Source organism: Babylonia areolata, chromosome 30, assembly GCF_041734735.1.
Source record: "Babylonia areolata isolate BAREFJ2019XMU chromosome 30, ASM4173473v1, whole genome shotgun sequence".
Classification (NCBI taxonomy): Eukaryota; Metazoa; Mollusca; class Gastropoda; order Neogastropoda; family Buccinidae; genus Babylonia; species Babylonia areolata.
In genome coordinates, this window is record NC_134905.1 from 2,127,183 (window position 1) to 2,144,380 (window position 17,198).

Below are 17,198 nucleotides of genomic sequence, written 5' to 3' on the forward strand. Positions count from 1 at the left end.
GCTTAGGGCTGTAATCTTCACACCTGCACACCTCCCATCATGCACGCAGTTGACTTGTTCAAATCTACCCTCACCCCCTCTCACCCCTCCCCCCCCCGACCCCCACCCACCCCTCTGCTCCCACTACGCACACAGCTGAAAATGTGCAGACCTACATAGCACACACACTCTCCCCCCCCCCCCCAACCCCCTCTTTCATTCGGTTGTGTGTGTAATTCCCAGGACCCCCTTACCTTTCCTTCCCCCCCCCTCTTCTCTCCTCCCCCTCCCTCCCCCCCACCCCCCCGTCCTCTTCGATCGTTACAATGTGCGGGTTCATAGACTGCTCGCTGCCAATGTCTAATGCAACTGGTGTGTGTGTGTGTGTGTGTGTGTGTGTGTACGTGTGTACGTGTGTGTGCATGTGTGTGTGTGTGTGTGTGCGTGCATGTGTGTGCATGTGTGTGTGTGTGTGTGTGTGTGTGGAGTGGAAGAGAGGGGATATACGGTAATTAGAGGTGATTTTGTGGCTGACATGTTTCGGAAAGGCAAGTGTGTAATGTGTGACCTGGTCTGATCTAGTATGGTGTGGAGCTCTGTGTGTGTGTATGTGTGTGTGTGCGCGCGCGCGTTTGAGTGTGAGTGTATGTGTGCGGGTACGCGTGCGCGCGCGCTCGTGCATGTGTGCGTATCTCCTTGTGTGTACAGTGTGATAGTGAATGAAATCAAGTGCAGATAATAAATCTGGCATTATACACAGACTGTGCTCTGCATACCGACAGACATGTCTTAATTTGTTTTGGTGACAGAGAATGAACGAAGGCACGAGATTTTATTTCATGAGGGTAAGGGAATCAGTAATGCTTCTGTTTTACATCCAGCCCTCTGGGCAAAGCTGACAAAAAAAAAAAAAAAAAAAAAAAAAAAGAGGAAGAAGAAGAAAAAAGGTGGTGGGGGTGGGGGTAAGACAAAATGCATGCACAAAAGCACACACACACACACACACACACACACACACACACACACACACACACACAGAAAACTAAGCATGCACATCACATAATCATATACATCAACTGATAACCATATACACAGTACATGTACAAATGATACAGTAATGGAGGACAGAGAAAGAAAGAATGGAAAAAAAGAAGAAAGAAAGACTGGATGAAGAAATAGAGAGACAGATAGACAGACAGATGTAGAGACAGATAGACAGACAGATGTAGAGATAGACAGACAGATGTAGAGATAGACAGACAGATGTAGAGACAGATAGACAGACAGATGTAGAGATAGACAGACAGATGTAGAGACAGACGTAGAGATAGACAGACAGATGTAGAGACAGATGTAGAGATAGACAGACAGATGTAGAGACAGATGTAGAGATAGACAGACAGATGTAGAGACAGATAGACAGACAGATGTAGAGATAGACAGACAGATGTAGAGACAGACGTAGAGATAGACAGACAGATGTAGAGACAGATGTAGAGATAGACAGACAGATGTAGAGACAGATGTAGAGATAGACAGACAGATGTAGAGACAGATAGACAGACAGACGTAGAGATAGACAGACAGATGTAGAGACAGACGTAGAGATAGACAGACAGATGTAGAGACAGATGTAGAGATAGACAGACAGATGTAGAGACAGATAGACAGACAGATGTAGAGACAGATAGACAGACAGATGTAGAGACAGACGTAGAGATAGACAGACAGATGTAGAGACAGATGTAGAGATAGACAGACAGATGTAGAGACAGATGTAGAGATAGACAGACAGATGTAGAGACAGATAGACAGACAGATGTAGAGATAGACAGACAGATGTAGAGACAGACGTAGAGATAGACAGACAGATGTAGAGACAGATGTAGAGATAGACAGACAGATGTAGAGACAGATGTAGAGATAGACAGACAGATGTAGAGACAGATAGACAGACAGACGTAGAGATAGACAGACAGATGTAGAGACAGACGTAGAGATAGACAGACAGATGTAGAGACAGATGTAGAGATAGACAGACAGATGTAGAGACAGATAGACAGACAGATGTAGAGATAGACAGACAGATGTAGAGACAGATAGACAGACAGATGTAGAGACAGATAGACAGGCGTAAACGCAATAATCAATGATAATCAATTTGAAATTGTGGATGATATTATCATAACAATGTTAAGCACGTTTACAGGTTTTTCTTGAGATATACACGATATGTGTTTTTAAATACAGAGATGCTTTTAACTGTGTTGACATTCAAGTTATACATGATAACATTTCATTCCATAAGCAACCCCCTGAGTAAGAAAGACTAGACTTGAATAGATCAATCCTTGGAAACGGTACAGAAATCTTGTGTACATTACGGTGAGTGTTAATAACAAATCTATTTTGAAGGGAAGGGGGAGTAAAACCAGACATAATTTTAAACATAAATAGCGCTTTATTAATTTTAAGTTTAGTTGTTAGTGAAATAATATGCAGAGCTCTGTATTCAGAAGGATTTAGTGATGAGGATTATAGAAGAACTCATTTTAATGCTCGCCTATGGAGACTAAAAAGAGGTTTCAGAGTAATTTCACTAGCTGAATCCCGTAATGTTGATGCGTAATCAATGTGGAATTCGACATCAGCATCAAAAAATAATTTGCGACAATGTAAAAAGTGTTTTATTTTAGATAGTTGATAAATACATTTTTTTCATACTTGTTTGCACAAGAGAGAGAGAGAGAGAGAGAGAGAGAGAGAGAGAGAGAGAGAGAACGAACGAACGAACGAACGAACGAACGAACGAACGAACGAACGAAATTGTTTTAATGAACTTTGGCCATGGACCACAATTCAAAACCAGGGGACTGGGGGTGGGCATGGGAAGGGGTATTAGAGAGAGAGAGAGAGAGAGAGAGAGAGAGAGAGAGAGAGAGAGAGAGAGAGAGAGAGAGATTTTCTATTAACAAACAGACCGAGAAAAAAAAAAAAAAAAAAAAAAAAAGGAAAGAGAAAAGAAACTGCCTTCATTTCCGGGTTTGTCTCGGGAGAGGACACCATTGCGACCTTGCTCGCTTGAACTTCAAGCTCAGTGGAGCAGGTTAGAGTTGTTTTATTTTCTGTTCCAGCTTCGAAGAACGTGGTGGTCTGTGTGATTCATAAGGTTTGAACTCAGCCCGACGCGACACAGAGGTAGGTGAGTTTGGGAATGATTTTGACTCGATGTAGATCATATACAGTACGACAGGTGTTGTGGGCGTGTCGACACGAAGACAAAAATGGCGGAGATTTCTTCCTTGGGGAAATAGGCCTACACCGTTGACAATCGCCTTCTAACTGTTTTATACATACTTTTTTTTTTAATTGGCGTCTTATCTCTTGTATAACTTTTATCCTTCTTCTGTTAATACTGATAACTGCAATACACAAGACTGGTTTGTTGTCCATATACAAGTACAAAAGTCCATTGTTCGATATGTGCGAACAAGAAAATAAAGTGTATTTATGGAACAAAGCTGTTTTAAGATAGGATTGAGATAAATAACTTAATAAAATTGGAAATGGTTTGCCTGTATACGAAAAAAGTTGAAATTATTCATGCAAAAGACGTTAATGTTGTCGCGGAATGATCACATTTAAAAGAAAAAAAAGTTTTCTTCCAAAGCTTATATATATATTTATAGAATCTTCTAAAAAAAATTTTTTTTAAAAATTATAAATCAATGGTAGCTGTTTTTCAACTTGCGCTTGTGACCACGCATAGCGGGGTTTCCCGAAAACGAACACGGTATGTTCAAGGTGGCTGCATTGAACTTGTCGGCCCAAGTGGTGTGTCTATGTCATTGTCTGTCTTACATCTATACATGGCACTGAATCGTTCTTTTATTTTGCTGATTGAAGTTCAATGGTTTCAAAGCACAGACAAGTACGTAAAGCTTAAGTCTTCAGAAACAAAACAACAAAAATCCATCTTTGTGTTCTTTGATCACAAAATGTTTATAAATAGAATGTCAGGGAATTCCGTTTATATCCAGCTCTTGTTTATTTTGCTAAAACAACAACAACAAGAAACCAACAACATCAAACCGATCACGAGGGTAATAATGTAATCGATACCCTCCTTCCTCTCCCCTACACCATCCCCCAAGTAAAGGATTTCATTAGTGGACTTCATTTTTTATAGATCGGGAAAACTAATGTCGACCAATTCTGCATGTCCTCCCAGAAATAACTGTTCAAAGTCACTGTGTGTGTGTGTGTGTGTGTGTGTGTGTGTGTGTGTGTTTATGTGGTGTGTGTGTGTGTGTGTGTGTGTGTGTGTGTGTGTGCCCATGCGTGACTTTATTTGTGCTTGCAAACATTTATCAATGGCAGACTGGTTTCGTAGAACATTATGTATCTATCTATAAATCTATAATATATGCCCATCTCGCTTGCTCTGTGTGTGTGTGTGTGTGTGTGCGCGCGCGTGCACGCGCGCGCGCGTTGTTAGTTGTATCTGACTGACGTGTTGTAATGTTGTAAAGCACTTTGAGAGGTTTGAAAGTGCTATACAATGAATTGTTGTTGTTATCAATTCTTCTTTACAGTTTGACGGAGCTTCTGTCTGATTACTCATTCATTTGAATCAATCAATGGTCAGTTAACTGATATCTACCAATGTTTCAGGAACATGGCTACGTCAAAAGACTACAGTCAAGATGACGCATCGACAGACACCAATGACGACACCATGTCAACAGGAAGTGTCCGAGATGACGTCATCCAAGCTCCTCTCAGTGTCAACAGGACTGCACATTCTGCTGTGCAAGGTATGTGGAACAGTGGCTTCAGTCAGCAGTAAGCGATCCAGAGTCCTTGTGTTTGAATCCCCTGGTCACACCAGGATGTTCACTCGTACTCTCTCCTTCACTGGACTTTGAAAAAAGTGCTCAGTCATTCAGGCCAGACGATGAATGGAGACCCTGTGCGACGTACCACACGTTAAAGAACTCACGGCAGCAAAATATTTGTCCCTGTGGCATCCTGAATTTTACACGGAGAAATATGCAGTGATAAAAAGTAATACAATACAATACAATACAATACAATACAATACAATACAATACAGTGCAGTGCAGTGCAGTACAAAACAACACAATATATTGTTTCGCATAACGAACGTATGGTTTTGCATTGTATTGGGGAATTGGGGGGTGAGAAATATTAGAAATGATTACGTCTATGCTCCTATTTACTTTGACACAATTTTGAAACGATTATATTCACGCCACCGTTTCGTGTGCCACAGTTTAGAGACAAGATGAACCACAGTTTAGAGAAAAGATGACCATAATTATTTACACTACCATTTAGTTTACCACTGTTTAGAAATAATTATGTTTTCGAAATCATTTCACTTACCACAGTTTAGAGTTAATCATTTAGCTTACCACAGTTCGGAGATATAATTCAGTAAGCCACACTTTAGAGATTATTATGTCTATGCTATGATTTAGTATACCACAGTTCAGAGATGATTATATCTATGTTATCATTCAGTAAGCCACTGTTAAGATATTATGTCTACGCTACTGTTCAGTTAGCCACAATTTAGAGATAATCATATCCATGTTATCATTCAATAATCAACAGTTTAGAGATGGTTAAATCTACGCTATCATTTGGTAAACCTCAATTCAGGGATGATTAAATCTACGCTATCATTCGGTAAGCCTCAGTTCAGGGATGATTAAATCTACGCTATCATTCGGTAAGCCTCAGTTCAGGGATGATTAAATCTACGCTATCATTCGGTAAGCCTCAGTTCAGGGATGATTAAATCTACGCTATCATTCGGTAAGCCTCAGTTTAGGGATGATTAAATCTACGCTATCATTCGGTCAGCCTCAGTTCAGGGATGATTAAATCTACGCTATCATTCGGTAAGCCTAAGTTTAGGGATGATCAAATCTACGCTATCATTCGGTAAGCCTCAGTTTAGGGATGATCTGCGTGTGCTGTACTGCTTTTGTTCATGTGGCCATGTAGACACGTGTTTGTTTCAGATGTCATGAACCAGCTGGACGATGACTCACGTCTTCAATGTAATGAGATGGAAACGAACTTTCTAGCAGGTACATGCTTCCATAATAATGATAATAATACTGTTAATAATAATATTAATATAATAATGATAATGATAATAAGACCCTCCACTGCGACCCCCTCTTAACTCACTCAGTACGGCCAGTCCTCTCTTCTCCTCTACACAGACACCTCGGATGTCCAGTGGGTGTCTCAATGACCCAACCTTTAGTTTCCGTCGTCAGAATTGTGGTATTCTTTGTCAACATTCACCTCTTCAGTGTAAGAGCCTTCCCCTTGTAATATTTTGATGGTGGTAATTGGGGTGAAACGCTGTTAACGTCGTCTCTTTCGCCGTTCGTATGGAGAGAGTTAAAATTGACATCCACCAGAATGTTGTCTCGTTCGTCATTTATCAGATGGATTCCCCCATCTCCTCGACAAAGGCGGCAGTACGTCGAAGGTCCTCCAGTCCTCCGTAGAGCTTCCGGGCCACTGGGATTGGGTCGGGCCAGGTTTTGTCTCAGAGCTTTTGGTGGAGCGGGCAGGACTGCAGCAGATGTTCTGTTGTCTGTCTGCCTGTTCTGCAGGGGCACTGCTCTGTGTCGCCGATACGGAATTTCGTGTATAGGTGGTGTTTCAGGCGGTTGTAGCCTGTCCTGAGCCTGAAAATGGCTGCCTGCTCTCGACGAGTCAGCAGGTAGTACGGGTATGCTCTGTTGTGGCATGGATGCTGCTGCTTCCACTTGTTCTGCAGCTTGGCCTTAATGATGGTCCTGGATTCAGAGTAGTTGGTAGACCTGTCCATTTGCTCTTTCGTAGTGTCCTTCCTTTGCCAGGGAGTCAGCAGTTTCGTTGCCAAGCACGTTGCAGTGGGAGGGAGTCCACTGCAGGTTGACTGTGTGACGTACAGAGGGAGGCGAGAGAGGAGGACAGATCGTTGAGTTCTGGATCTCTGTTGGACAAAAAGGCCTACAAGATGGACAGGGCGTCGGTCAGGAAGACAACGTTGTGGCTGGCATAGGGGCTGACCTCGATGTAGGCTGCTGCTGTTTTCAAGGTTTCTGCTTCGGCTCTGTAATTGGTGGAGTACAGGCCGGTAGCGAGGCAGATCTTTTCTTCTCTGCCTCCTGGATACTGAACATAGACTCCTGTCCCTCCGTTCCGAATGCCATCTGCCGCAGAGCCGTCAGTGTAGACATGAGTCTGGAATTCTTTGGGGAACTGGGTGTGGAGGTGTTCAAGGGTGAGGGACTTTCTTTCAGGGCCGCTTTGGGAATCTTTGGGGCCAACACCAGGGATGCTGCACTAGATGAGGGGACGGGTTCCTTCACTCCAGTCAGGGACTGCAAGACAACGGGGTGTCACTTTGGGGGCATGGTCAAGGATATCCTGATGTTGCCGTTCTAGGATCCTGCTCTTTTGTATGAAACTCCCTGTCTTCAGCCGTCCTTTTGTTGGCTGGGACAGTCTGTCCTCATGGGGTGGCCTTGCAATCTCTTGAACTTGGCAGCCTGGCTCAGGAGTTTGGCGTCTCTGCTGTCCTCAAGGGGCTGGAGCTCTGTGATGGTTTCAAGCTCCTGAATTGGTGTAGACCTCATGGCCCCTGTGATGATACGGGTAGCTTGATTCTGAACCTTGCTGATCAGTTCAAGAGTTGGACTTGGCCGTAGTGCCCCATGCAGTCATGCCATACTCCAGCACTGGCCTGACTCTACCAGTGCACAGCCTCCTGAGGTTCGTGTTGTCTGTGCCCCATGTTGTTCCTGCCAGCTTCTTCATGAGGGCAAGTAGTACTTTTGCTCTTGATTCTGCTTTCTCTGCTTGCTTCTTCCACATCAGGCGTTTGTCAAAAGTGACTCCCAGGTACGTGGAGTTGTTCTCAGCAAGCAGAGTTTGTCCATTGATGTGCAGGTTGGCCTTTTGTTCTTTGGGTGAGAGGCTGAAAACATTGTAAGTGGTCATTTTGGCATTAATTGTCACCAGCCACTGTTTTGTCCAGCTTTTGAGAACATTCAGCACCTGCTGTAGTCTGTAGTTGGCAGTTGTGAGGTGTTCTTCCGAGCACCATAGGACAAGATCATCTGCATAGATGGCTCCCTGGACTTTGCGTGGCATATCTTTGACGATGTCGTTGATAAAGACAAGGAATGGTGTGGGGCTGAGGACACCTCCTTGAGGAACTCCTTCTCTCAGTGTCTTCTTCCGGCTGTATGCTCCATTGACATGGACTCGGGCCTTCCTATTGTTCAGGTACTGTGAGATCCACTGGTACACACCACCAGTCACACCACTCTTCTGAAGCTTCCACCGGAGGCCATCCTTCCAGACTTTGTCGTACGCCTTTTCCATGTCTGTCCACACCGTCAGTGTATGCTGTTTGTCCTGGAAGCCATCCTCGATCTTCTGGGCAATGTAGGTCACTTGGTCCTCAGTGGAATGATGTTGGTGAAAGCCTGCCTGCTCTGGAGTGGTGATGTTGTTCTTCTCCAGGTGCCAAACTAGGCGCGAGTTGATCATACGCTCTAGGAGCTTGCCCACGCAGCTGGTGAGGCTGATGGGGCGATAACTATCAGCCCTGGCTCTGTCTTTGCCCTTCTTGTGGATGGGCACCATGTCAGCTTCTCGCCAGCTCTGTGGAACATGCCCCGTCTTCCAACTGTTGTTGAAGAGAGCAAGGAGTTTGGTCTTTGCTTTGGTGCCAAGGTGTTTTAGCATTTTGTTGGTGATTTTGTCAGGACCTGGAGATTTTTTGTCCTGCAAAGACTTTATGGGTTCTTCAAACTCTTTCAGTTTGAAAGGTCTGTCCATATATTCAGGTTGGTCTTGGTCATCCTGATGATTCTTCATTTCATCATGGACTTGTTTTCTGTCCTCTGACACAGTGATGTTGCTGATCTGCTTATAGCTGTCTATGAAGCAGTTTGTGCCTCTCTCCCTGTCACCATCTCCTGGTCTTTTTGAAGTGTGACAGGCGCTGACCTTGTCTCTTCATTGTTCATGGCTGTGGTGAGTTTCCAGAGTTTGTTGCCATCTCTGTCAAGGTTCAGCTTTTCTGTTTTCTCCATCCAGCTTATGACTACACCTTTTGGTGGACAACAAGAAAGCCACTGTTTGTCACACACTATGTCAATGGACGATTATTTCACTAGCACCGAGATGAATGAAGAGGTAAGGAAGTAGATGATTAACTACTTATTTGAGTAATTCAGATTATGGTTATGTTGTTCATCAATAACGAGGCTTGTTCTCGGTTAAATTATCAACATGATGCAGACATTCCCAGTTTCTGAGTATGTCTGTTCGTCATGTGGTTTTCAAACCAATGACCGGATGTTAAAGAATGTCTTTGGTTGTTGATTTATTTCAGGAAACAGCGAAATGACCATAGACAGCGAACGCTCTGAGTACGTGCGCACACACGCCATGGAAGAGGCTGATTACATACTGAAGAAAGCTGGATGTGTGATTCTGAGCGGGCCCCCTGGCTGCGGTAAGACCTTCACAGCACACGCTCTTCTACGACGTTTCAGTTCACAGGGGTTTAAACCGTACATCTTCCAACAGATTGGTGAGTGGAACTCTCATATTGGGCAGGACAGGCGTAGCGTAGTGCTGCTGGATGGACTCTTTGGCGAGGTTTGGCTGAACGAAGAACAGCACACCAGATGGGAGAACATTATGGGTTGTGCAATGTTGTTGGTGAAAGAAGGAACATGCAAGCTGCTGATCACAGTCTACCCACACGTGCTGCGTCAACTCCAACGGGTGGAAAAGTCGAAGAGTCCTCTGAGGGATGTTAATGCTGTTGTGCATCTGCCAGGCACTTTGCCAGAACATGTCAAGGAGAAATTTCTCAATTTCCATCTGGACAAACTTCATCTTGAAACTGAGAGACAACGTCGGATTGTGGAGGAAATTCTAGACAAAGATGCAAGTGGTCCTGTTTTTCCGTGGTGCTGTGATTATATGGTGAACCAGTGGAGTTCATCAGAGGATCCCACTGCCATATTTTTGACACCTGCTGTGGCCCATGCACAGTTACTGACAAAGATGATTGAAGACAAAACCCATAGAACCATCTTTGCTGCAGTGTTTGCACTGACTATGAAGGGGGTGTCTCACTTCTTGCACAATCTGTCAACAGCTGCACCCCATCTGAAAGAGCTTGGGTTTTCAAACATCGACGATGACACACTGGCAAAATATGAAGACGTCCTGCATGGGTACGTACTGTCAGAAGGAACGTTTTCCAGTCGTGTTCTGTACGAAGCTGCCTGCCTGGCTCTGGGTAGCTTCTTCCGATTTCCTACAATGCTGAGGATCTGTGACCTGCCATTTCTGGTGCAGTACGTGCACACGACAGTGGTGAACATGCCTGAGGGTCTGCCTTCAAAAGTATGTTTCACTCTTGGATCAGTCACACGCTGCTCCACGGACACAAAACTCTGTTCAGATGACTGTCAGTCACTGGCGGAGAGGTTCTACACATTGATCACTGAAGGCAACCTGCTGCCCATCTCCCAGCACCCTTCCCTTCAGTGTCCCCAGTTTCTGCAGGAGCTGGACAACTACTGTGCAAAGGACAGCAAGAGGATCAAACAACTGTTGAATGCCGTGGATCATGTGCATAGACTACCGCTTGTCTACTGGTCTACCTTTCACACGTCTCCCCACCTGACTCGCTGGTGTCTGTCAAAGATACAGGCAAACAAAAAACTGTCCACTCGTTTCATGATGGCCTGTTCACTCTTTGATCATTTGACACAGAGCTCAGAATGCAGACTTCAGTCTTTCCTTCACACAACGTTAAACCCGGAACAGTTCCAACATCCAGAATGCGCCATGAACTTTCCATTACTCACGGTAGGCCAGTATCTGACAAGAGATACAAAGAAACAAGTGAACACCATCAGAGGAACAGGATCAGCAGAACAGAGACTGCAGTACCTCTGTGATCCCTCCATGCCCATTCCACCTGATGTGGTCACAGTGCAGGTAACCCATGACAACGTACAGCTCCAGGTGAAGGACAGGCGTCACTGGTACCTGGTGTTCCGACTGCTGACAGACAGACAGGTGAGTGACACAGACCGAGACGGCAACTCCCTCCTTCACGTTGCTGTGGGCAGTTGGCAGTTGTCAGCTGTACGGCTGTCTCTGAAAGCTGGTGCAGTCATTACTCAGCAAAACAGGCAAGGTGTGACACCGTATCATCTGGCTTACACCAAGCGTTCACTGATTTCAAAGAAAAATTACAGAAGCGTTGACCAAGTCTTCAGAAGTATGTATGACCTTGACAAGGTAGAAATGCAGCTCCTCCTGCTCCAGGGTATGACCAGCGTGAACGACAAGGACAGAGAAGGAAGGACAGGTCTGCTGGTGGCGTGTTCTAAAGGGCATGAAGACATCGCTGAACTGTACATTGAACTTGGTGCAGATGTCAATGTTCTTGCACCACCATTGAAATTTCCCCTCTTTGGGTACCGTAACGTCTTTAAGCTCCGCACTCCACTGCACTATGCATGTGAAAACAGTATGGTGCGTACAGTGGAACTCCTGATTCAGCATCAGGCAGATGTCACCAGCACGACATGGGAAGGAAGTACAGCTCTGCACTTTGCTTATAAGTGCCCCTCACACACTGCTTCAGCTGACATCACCCGTCTCCTTCTTCGGGCTGGGGCTGACGTCAATGCAAAGGACAGTGCTGGGTGCACACCACTGATGTGGGCTGTCACTGGAGGTCACACCAACACAGCCAAACTGCTGATGGAACATGGCGCTGACGTCAACACAAAGGACTGTGGTGGGTGGACACCACTAATGCGGGCTGTCACTGGAGGTCACACCGACACAGCCAAACTGCTGCTGGAACACGGTGCTGACGTCAACACAAAGGACAGTGCTGGGTGCACACCACTGATGTGTGCTGTTGAAATCGGTCACATCAACACAGCCAGACTGCTGATGGAACACGGTGCTGACATCAACACAAAGGACAGTGATGGGTGGACACCACTGATGTGGGCTGTCAGAAGAGGTCACACTGACACAGCCAAACTGCTGATGGAACACGGTGCTGACGTCAACACAAAGGACAGTGATGGGTGGACACCACTGATGTGTGCTGTCAGAAGAGGTCACACTGACACAGCCAAACTGCTGATGGAACACGGTGCTGACGTCAACACAAAGGACAGTGATGGGTGGACACCACTGATGTGGGCTGTCGATAGCGGTCACGCCGACACAGCCAAACTGCTGATGGAACACGGTGCTGACGTCAACACAAAGAACAGTTATGGGTGGACGCCACTGAAGTATGCTGTCGATAGCGGTCACGCCGACACAGCCAAACTGCTGATGGAACACGGTGCTGACGTCAACACAAAGGACAGTGATGGGTGGACACCACTGATGTGTGCTGTCAGAAGAGGTCACACTGACACAGCCAAACTGCTGATGGAACACGGTGCTGACGTCAACACAAAGGACAGTGATGGGTGCACACCACTGATGTGTGCTGTCAGAGGAGGTCACACTGACACAGCCAAACAGCTGATGGAACACGGTGCTGACGTCAACACAAAGGACAGTGATGGGTGGACACCACTGATGTGTGCTGTCAGAAGAGGTCACACTGACACAGCCAAACTGCTGATGGAACACGGTGCTGACGTCAACACAAAGGACAGTGATGGGTGGACACCACTGATGTGGGCTGTCGATAGCGGTCACGCCGACACAGCCAAACTGCTGATGGAACACGGTGCTGACGTCAACACAAAGGACAGTGATGGGTGGACACCACTGATGTGGGCTGGCGATAGCGGTCACGCCGACACAGCCAAACTGCTGATGGAACACGGTGCTGACGTCAACACAAAGGACAGTTATGGGTGGACGCCACTGAAGTATGCTGTTGATAGCGGTCACGCCGACACAGCCAAACTGCTGATGGAACACGGTGCTGACGTCAACACAAAGGACAGTGATGGGTGGACACCACTGATGTGTGCTGTCAGAGGAGGTCACACTGACACAGCCAAACAGCTGATGGAACACGGTGCTGACGTCAACACAAAGGACAGTGATGGGCGCACACCACTGATGTGGGCTGTCATTGGAGGTCACGCCGACACAGCCAAACTGCTGCTGGAACACGGCGCTGACGTCAACACAAAGGACAGTGATCAGTGCACACCACTGATGTGTGCTGTCAGAGGAGGTCTCGCCGACACAGCCAAACTGCTGCTGGAACACGGCACTGACGTCAACACAAAGGACAGTGCTGGGTGCACACCACTGATGTGGGCTGTCATTGGAGGTCACGCCGACACAGCCAAACTGCTGCTGGAATACGGCGCTGACGTTAACGCACACAGCAAAGGTGGCCTCACAGCACTTACCTGTGCTGCCAAGACAGGCCGCAGAGACATTGTAAAAATGCTGAAAAGCCACGTTGCCCATGTCAAATGACGGGAAACACGGACCACTTAGGCCCCTTACTACTGTAGAAGAGTGAGGGTGGCGAAAGGAAATCGTGCATATCGTGGTAAGGACAAACCTGCATAACTCTAGTTTTCACAGAGCGAAAAAAAACAACAAAAACTGAAGACAAAAAAGAAGAAAAAAGAAGTGTTTTCACAACCACTTCAGTGTAGTTGGTCCTGGTACATCATCTGTCAGCGACACACTAACCGTGCAAAACAGAGAAATATAAATCTGTGCTTGAAGACTGTCCTTCACTCTTTGTTTTCATCTCGTTCACACACGCGCACACACACACGCACTCTCTCTCTCACTCTCTCTCTCTCTCTCTCTCTCTGTCTCTGTCTCTCTCTCTCTCAAAGATGCGCTCACACACACACACACTCTCTCACACACACATACACGCGCGTGCGTGCGTGCGCGCGCACGCACACATGTACGCACGCACGCACACATGCACATAAGTGTACTCACCTGATTGAACACATACAGACCTCATCATCTGTGAGGAAAAAAAGCAGAAAAAAAGCAACTGCACAGTGGACTGTTGGTGAAAGCTGCTGTGACACGCCCACCACAGACTGCAATATAGCGTTGGACGGAAGGACACGTTCCTCTTCGTCGGGACACGCCCACCACAGACTGCAATATAGCGTTGGACGGAAGGACACGTTCCTCTTCGTCGGGACACGCCCACCACAGACTGCAATATAGCGTTGGACGGAAGGACACGTTCCTCTTCATCAGGACACGCCCACCACAGACTGCAATACAGCGTTGGACGGAAGGACACGTTCCTCTTCGTCGGGACACGCCCACCACAGACTACAATATAGCGTTGGACGGAAGGACACGTTCCTCTTCGTCAGGTACTACCATTTAGAAAACAAGGACTAAGTTGAATGCTGAACTGACTGAAGCATGCCGATTTCTCTGTTGTATTGCACTGCAGTGCGTCATATTGAATTGCATTGTATCATATTGTATTGTTTTGTATTGCATTGCATCGTATCATATTGTGTTGCATTGCATTGAATTGCATTGTTGTTGTTTTTTCTGTAAACACACGTTTGGTAAACAGTATATAAACTGTCTGAGAATTTTGGGCTTGGCTGGTGGGATAGGTAGTGTGGTAAGATGATGGTAAGATCTTTTGACCCCCCCTCCCCCTCACTCCCCCACCGCCCCCTCCCCATTTGAGAATAGGTGACATAGCAGGAAGGGCACGACCTGTGTTGGTGGTGAATCAGAAAGTCTCTGAGAGTGGGTCTTGTGGACAATGAAATCAACACCCGTGTTGACAATGAACGGGTGGTTGTTCATGTACCCCTTGTGTTTGAGTGTGGTTTCTACTTCTTCTTTTTTTTTCCTTTTTTGCTTCCATTTCTTTTTGTAACACTGGAGTGATCTCTGTTCTTAAGTATGTTATTTGCTTTGGTGGTTATTCTGTAATACTGTTGTCTGTATTTTGGTAATTGGTTTTTATTACTGTGATCCATTTTATATTTCATTGATATTGTTTCTTATTATACTGGTTATAGAGTCTGTTTTACTTTGGTTAACTGGCCTCAGTTATTACATTTATCCCAAGAGTTTTGGTGCCCTGCCTATGTCAGTAAACCCAAGGCGTTCAAATGAAAGGTATCTAAATGAGGGACTGTTGAGGATGCATGAAGCTTATCTGGGGAGTGATATATCTGGTAAAGACTAGCTACAATGCTAGTTAATGGTGTTTGTGTCTACACTTAGCAAGATGAACTGATACTGACTAGCCTGGGTTTTAAGTGCACTACTTGTGATTGTTTTATGCCATGTTGACAACAGATTTGCTGGGAAACATAGTGTCAGTGGAAATGTGATGTTGTGTCACAAGAGTACTGAGACAGCATGCTAGCTGATTTGGTTATGCAGGTTTAAATGTAACGAATCTGTGTTTCGTTCAGAAAGCATGGTTTGTGTCAGAGCACAGCCAGTGTGTGTGATTTGCTTCTTATGGGGACAGACAGAAGGGAAGGGATTAAGGCTAGATATCGTCACTCAGTGGAATAGGTCGGTGTCCTTTTGAGTAACCCCTACCCCCCACCTCCACGCCCAATAGTATGATGCTCTTTTGTTACAATGTATGACTTAGGATATCATGTCCGGCTTAAACGGTGATGTGTCTTGGTCATATCAATGATAATGTTTGGTACTGATGTTGCCCAGTGGTATGTCAGTGGTGTGTCAACTGTGGGAACAATGTAAACACTGAGTTTTGTGAAGCCAAAGAGATAGTATATGTGTAGCAGGTGTGTAGAGTGCTTTAGTTTTGCTACTATTAATACAGGTTTTGATACATTTTTTTATGTATTGTCTACCTTGCTTTGGTTTTCCTACTATTAATACAGGTTCTGATGCATTTTTGATGTATTGTCTACCTAGTTTGTAAATAAGATGGTGACGGTTAAATTTGAAATGAACACATCGACAGGCTAACACTGTGTCAGTGTGTGTTGAGGATTTTTCATGTTTGTAAGCACGTGGGGATAACAACAAGATGTTATGAGACACATGTTTGACTTGTTGGTAGTTGTGATAACATGTGTAGGAGTTGTGATATGTACCAGTGGTTTACTTTGTTCAGACAAAGTGGGAAAATACATTGTAATGTGGTTAACGGGTTAGAAAACACTGGGAGCATAGAGAGTTAGTCCTGTGTTGTGGCACATGGTTTGCTGTTTGACTGAACTTGGTAGTTATGATTTCCATGTAATTTTGCCTGTCAAGATACTTTGTGGGAATTTGTTCTGTCTGAATGGAAACACAGCTGTCATGGTACAGTCATCAGTGATTAAGGAGTTGTTAAGCACTGAGAGGTGTGGGTTTTTTTTTGTTTTTTTTTTTGTTTTTTTTTTGCTGCCCCATCATCTGCACCGTTTCAGTGGCATTACTCCCACGCCGCTCATTTAGATTCCCCCATGCACGGCCACACCCGGGTTCGTCCATCACAGTTCCAGCGTCGGCAGTCCACAGGGAACCATCGATGTTAGGTCGCCAGGAGGCCACACACCAGAGGAGACCCTGCACTGCTGCTGAGTCACTTTGGTGGTGTTCAGTGATGTCTGTTCTGATTTAACGTACTTAGGACACCACTTACTAACAACAATAATGGCTTAGTCGCGGAGCCAGGCTGAGTGAGCGTCCCTTCCAGAGTGGAGACCGACACCACGTCCCACAACCAACAGTCCCCTATGAATCTGCCGACACTGAAGACATTGACAGAAAGAGTAGATTCACACCATGTAGTCTTTCCTTGTGAAAATACATCTGTGAATGTTAAGTATTGGACAATCAAACTATAGAAAAGAATTGTTTGGAACAATGACAATGCCTACTTTTATTTTTTGTTTTGTTTTTATAAAGCTTTATGTTCAGAAGCGATTCATTTGAGAATTGATTCCGCTACATACCCACTATGCACACTCCCGAAAACGGAGAATGGCTGCCTGCATGTCGGGGGGGTGAATAAACAAAACAGTCACACACATAAAATGTTCCATCTATGTCTGAGTGTGTATGTGTATGTGACTGAAGCCTGATTGAATGACACGGGAAACGAATGACGAGCGCCCAGTGGCAGCCGTCAGTCGGCTCTACCCAGGTAGGCAGCCTGT

The 17,198-nt window shown here is 45.5% G+C and overlaps 1 protein-coding gene across 3 annotated transcripts; it reads left to right on the forward strand.

The window, feature by feature from the left end:
* The first annotated feature begins 3,004 nt into the window (after window positions 1-3,004).
* Window positions 3,005-17,064, forward strand: LOC143275206 (uncharacterized). Of its 3 annotated transcripts, none has more exons than XM_076579184.1 (4): window positions 3,005-3,085; window positions 4,654-4,796; window positions 6,033-6,101; window positions 9,422-17,064. In XM_076579184.1, exons 2-4 carry the CDS (start codon window positions 4,658-4,660, stop codon window positions 13,531-13,533), a joined length of 4,320 nt encoding a protein of 1,439 aa, XP_076435299.1. In that variant the 5' UTR covers window positions 3,005-3,085; window positions 4,654-4,657; the 3' UTR covers window positions 13,534-17,064. The 3 variants fall into 3 exon arrangements, with proteins under 3 accessions (XP_076435299.1, XP_076435297.1, XP_076435298.1); XM_076579182.1 differs by having other exon boundaries at window positions 3,041-3,177; XM_076579183.1 differs by having other exon boundaries at window positions 3,046-3,181.
* Window positions 17,065-17,198: the final 134 nt, after the last annotated feature.

Excerpts from the sequence above, each read along its gene's own strand:
- LOC143275206 (XM_076579184.1), top strand. The coding sequence starts at position 4,658 with ATGGCTACGTCAAAAGACTACAGTCAAGATGACGCATCGACAGACACC. Across the intron at positions 4,797-6,032 it reads TGCACATTCTGCTGTGCAAG|ATGTCATGAACCAGCTGGAC; the intron begins GTATGTGGAACA and ends TGTTTGTTTCAG. Across the intron at positions 6,102-9,421 it reads GGAAACGAACTTTCTAGCAG|GAAACAGCGAAATGACCATA; the intron begins GTACATGCTTCC and ends GATTTATTTCAG.